Source organism: Blennius ocellaris, assembly GCF_963422515.1.
Source record: "Blennius ocellaris genome assembly, contig: SCAFFOLD_153, whole genome shotgun sequence".
Taxonomy (NCBI): domain Eukaryota; kingdom Metazoa; phylum Chordata; class Actinopteri; order Blenniiformes; family Blenniidae; genus Blennius; species Blennius ocellaris.
The window spans coordinates 63,130-66,398 of NW_027662096.1; the positions used below are offsets into that span (position 1 = coordinate 63,130).

Consider the following 3,269-nt stretch of genomic DNA (forward strand, 5'->3'; position numbering starts at 1 on the left):
GTGTAACGGTGTGTGTGTGTGTGTGTGTGTGTGTGTGTGTGTGTGTGTGTGTGTGTGTGTGTGTGTGTGTGTGTGTAACCGTGTGTGTGTGTGTGTGTGTGTGTGTGTGTGTGTGTGTGTGTGTGTGTGTGTGTGTGTGTGTGTGTGTGTGTGTGTGCGTGTGCAGGGTACCAGTGTGAGTACAAGAAGCGTACTGGCAGTAAGCCAGACGGTTGTGCGGTGGTCTTTAACTCCGCCCTCTTCTCGCTGGTCTCGTCCAATCCGGTGGAGTTCTACCGTCCGGGCGACGCCCTGCTGGACCGGGACAACGTGGGCCAGGTGGTGGTGCTGCGGCCGCGCGGCGGCCCCGCCCCCCCCGCGGTCTGCGTGGCCAACACCCACCTGCTGTTCAACCCGCGGCGCGGCGACGTCAAGCTAGCGCAGCTCGCCGTGCTATTGGCCGAGCTGGGCCGGCGGGCCCGCCTCCCGGACGGCTCCACCAATCCGGTGCTGCTGTGCGGGGACATGAACTCCACCCCCTTCAGCCCCCTGTACCGGTTCCTGACCCGGGGCCGCCTGGACTACCAGGGCCTGCAGATCGGCATGGTGAGGTCCTGCTGCCGGTCCAGACCCTGGTCCTGCTGGGCCTGCAGGACCAGGACCTCATGTCTGTGTGTGTGTGTGTGTGTGTGTGTCCAGGTGTCGGGGCAGGAGGACTCCTCCAGGGGGCAGCGTCTGCTCTCCTGCCCCATCTGGTCCGACAGTCTGGGAATCAACCGGCGCTGCGAGTACCGCCAGGCCGCCGGCGCCACAGGTAACCTGCAGGCTAGCAGGCTAACACCCTAACAGGCTAGTAGCCTACAGGCTAGCAGGCTAGTAACCTGCAGGCTAGCAGGCTAACACCCTAACAGGCTAGTAACCTACAGGCTAGCAGGCTAGTAACCTGCAGGCTAACACGCTAACAGGTTAGTAACCTGCAGACAAACAGGCTAGTAACCTACAGGCTAGCATGCTAACAGGCTAGTAACCTACAGGCTAGCAGGCTAACACCCTAACAGGCTAGTAACCTACAGGCTAGCAGGCTAGTAACCTGCAGGCTAACACGCGAACAGGTTAGTAACCTGCAGACAAACAGGCTAGTAACCTACAGGCTAGCATGCTAACAGGCTAGTAACCTACAGGCTAGCAGGCTAACACCCTAACAGGCTAGTAACCTGCAGGCTAGCAGGCTAGTAACCTGCAGGCTAACAGGCTAGTAACCTGCAGGCTAACAGGCTAGTCACCTACAGGCTAGCATGCTAACAGGCTAGTAACCTGCAGGCTAACAGGCTGCAGGTTACTAAATATGCTAAATCTGATTTACACGACAACCGAGCACATGACCTCTTGCACATGCTCAGTAGAGCCCATCAGAACAACGTTTCCTCCGTGGCGTCGTGACGCTCAGTCCAGGTTCTCCTGGACTTGGTGCTTTTATTTTGACAGTCACCGTAATAACAATCCAACTGCATGTTGTCATGGAAACCGTCTGTGTCTCTCAGCTGTCGACGGAGCGATTTCTCAACTGACGGTGGACGACGGAGCATCTTCCAGGTAACGCCTCCACCTGGGAGCTGCACACACACACACACACACCTTAACTCTGTGTGTGTGTGTGTGTGTGTGTGTGTGTGTGTGTGTGTGTGTGTGTGTGTGTGTGTGTGTGCAGGGCGACTCTGGAACACACTCTGACCCTACGCTCGACGTACCTTCACCGCCTGAAGCCTGACGGGAGGTCAGAGGTCACCACCTGTCACTCTCGCACCGCCATGACGGTGGACTACATCTTCTACAGTCCAGACAGGCCTTCACTTCCTGGTGGGCGGGGCCTCCAGCTGCTGGGCCGGCTCTCATTGGTCGGCCGTCCGGAGCTGCAGGAAGTCCACGGCTTGCCCAACGAGCATCACGCGTCAGACCACCTCCCCCTGCTGGCCCGCTTCCGCCTGCGCTACTGACCCCTGACCCCTGACCCCTGACCCCTGACCCCGACTCTTCTGTACACCACAAACAGGAAGTGACCTTTCATCTGTACACCACAAACAGGAAGTGACTTCATCTGTACACCACAAACAGGAAGTGACCCTTCATCTGTACACCACAAACAGGAAGTGACCTTTCATCTGTACACCACAAACAGGAAGTGACCCTTCATCTGTACACCATAAACAGGAAGTGACCCTTCATCTGTACACCACAAACAGGAAGTGACCCTTCATCTGTACACCACAAACAGGAAGTGACCCTTCATATGTACACCACAAACAGGAAGTGACCCTTCATCTGTTCACAACAAACAGGAAGTGACTTCATCTGTACACCACAAACAGGAAGTGACCCTTCATCTGTACACCACAAACAGGAAGTGACCTTTCATCTGTACACCACAAACAGGAAGTGACTTCATCTGTACACCACAAACAGGAAGTGACCTTTCATCTGTACACCACAAACAGGAAGTGACTTCATCTGTACACCACAAACAGGAAGTGACCCTTCATCTGTACACCACAAACAGGAAGTGACCCTTCATCTGTACACCACAAACAGGAAGTGGAAGTTTTTACAGTTTTTAAATAAATAGTTTCTACTTTTCCATCTGGTGTCGTCGTTTCTTTAAGTGACTTTAATTAAAGACTTTTTCTAGGTTTTTTTTTTACTTTTCTTTTAATTCAAAAATAATTTTTCAGAAAATGTTTATTTTATTTTTATTGGTAATTTATGAGTTAATGATTCCATTTGACTCAATTTCTGCTTTTTGTTTCTCCTGGATGTTCAGGAAGATATTGAAATATGTGTTTTTATCTTTAAGTGTTTTTATCTTTAAGTGTTTTTATCTCCAGGTGTGGCGGCGGATGTGAAACACTCGTTAATGTTCGTGTTAAGTTAACGAGTTTGATTTAATCTTTCTCTCCAAACGTGGAAACTCTTCATCATCATCATCATCACTGGATCCTTCATTTGAACTGAAGCCGCCTGCAGTAACGTGACGTGGCCACCAGAGGGCGGCAGCACTGAGTCAGTTCAACTCATCCTTTAGAGTTTCTCACTTTTTACACTTTTATATTTCAAACTTTATTGACATTTAGAGCTAATTGATTTTGTTTTTTGGTATTTTTTAACATGGGAAAGTTATTTATTCACAATTTCAATGTAATTTTCAGTTTTTCCATGTTTTAAATTAAAAAACTAAATGCTTAACTTAATAACAAATGTTGAGGTTTCAGATGCGTCGCTAACGCGGCGCTACTTTT

The 3,269-nt window shown here is 50.5% G+C and overlaps 1 protein-coding gene across 2 annotated transcripts in view; it reads left to right on the forward strand.

Moving 5' to 3' along the window:
• angel2 (angel homolog 2) overlaps positions 1-2,600 on the forward strand; it is a 7,867-nt gene extending 5,267 nt beyond the window's left edge. Inside the window, exons 5-8 of one of the 2 annotated variants that reach the window (XR_013937188.1) lie at positions 167-585; positions 679-793; positions 1,521-1,645; positions 1,688-1,794. Coding sequence is in view for 1 of the 2 variants with exons in the window: in XM_080521743.1 (XP_080377869.1) it covers positions 167-585; positions 679-793; positions 1,521-1,572; positions 1,688-1,973 (872 nt within the window). In the remaining variant the exon portion in view is untranslated. Of the gene's footprint in view, positions 1-166; positions 586-678; positions 794-1,520; positions 1,646-1,687 lie in introns of both variants that reach the window. The other variant, XM_080521743.1, reaches the window with a different exon arrangement.
• Positions 2,601-3,269: the final 669 nt, after the last annotated feature.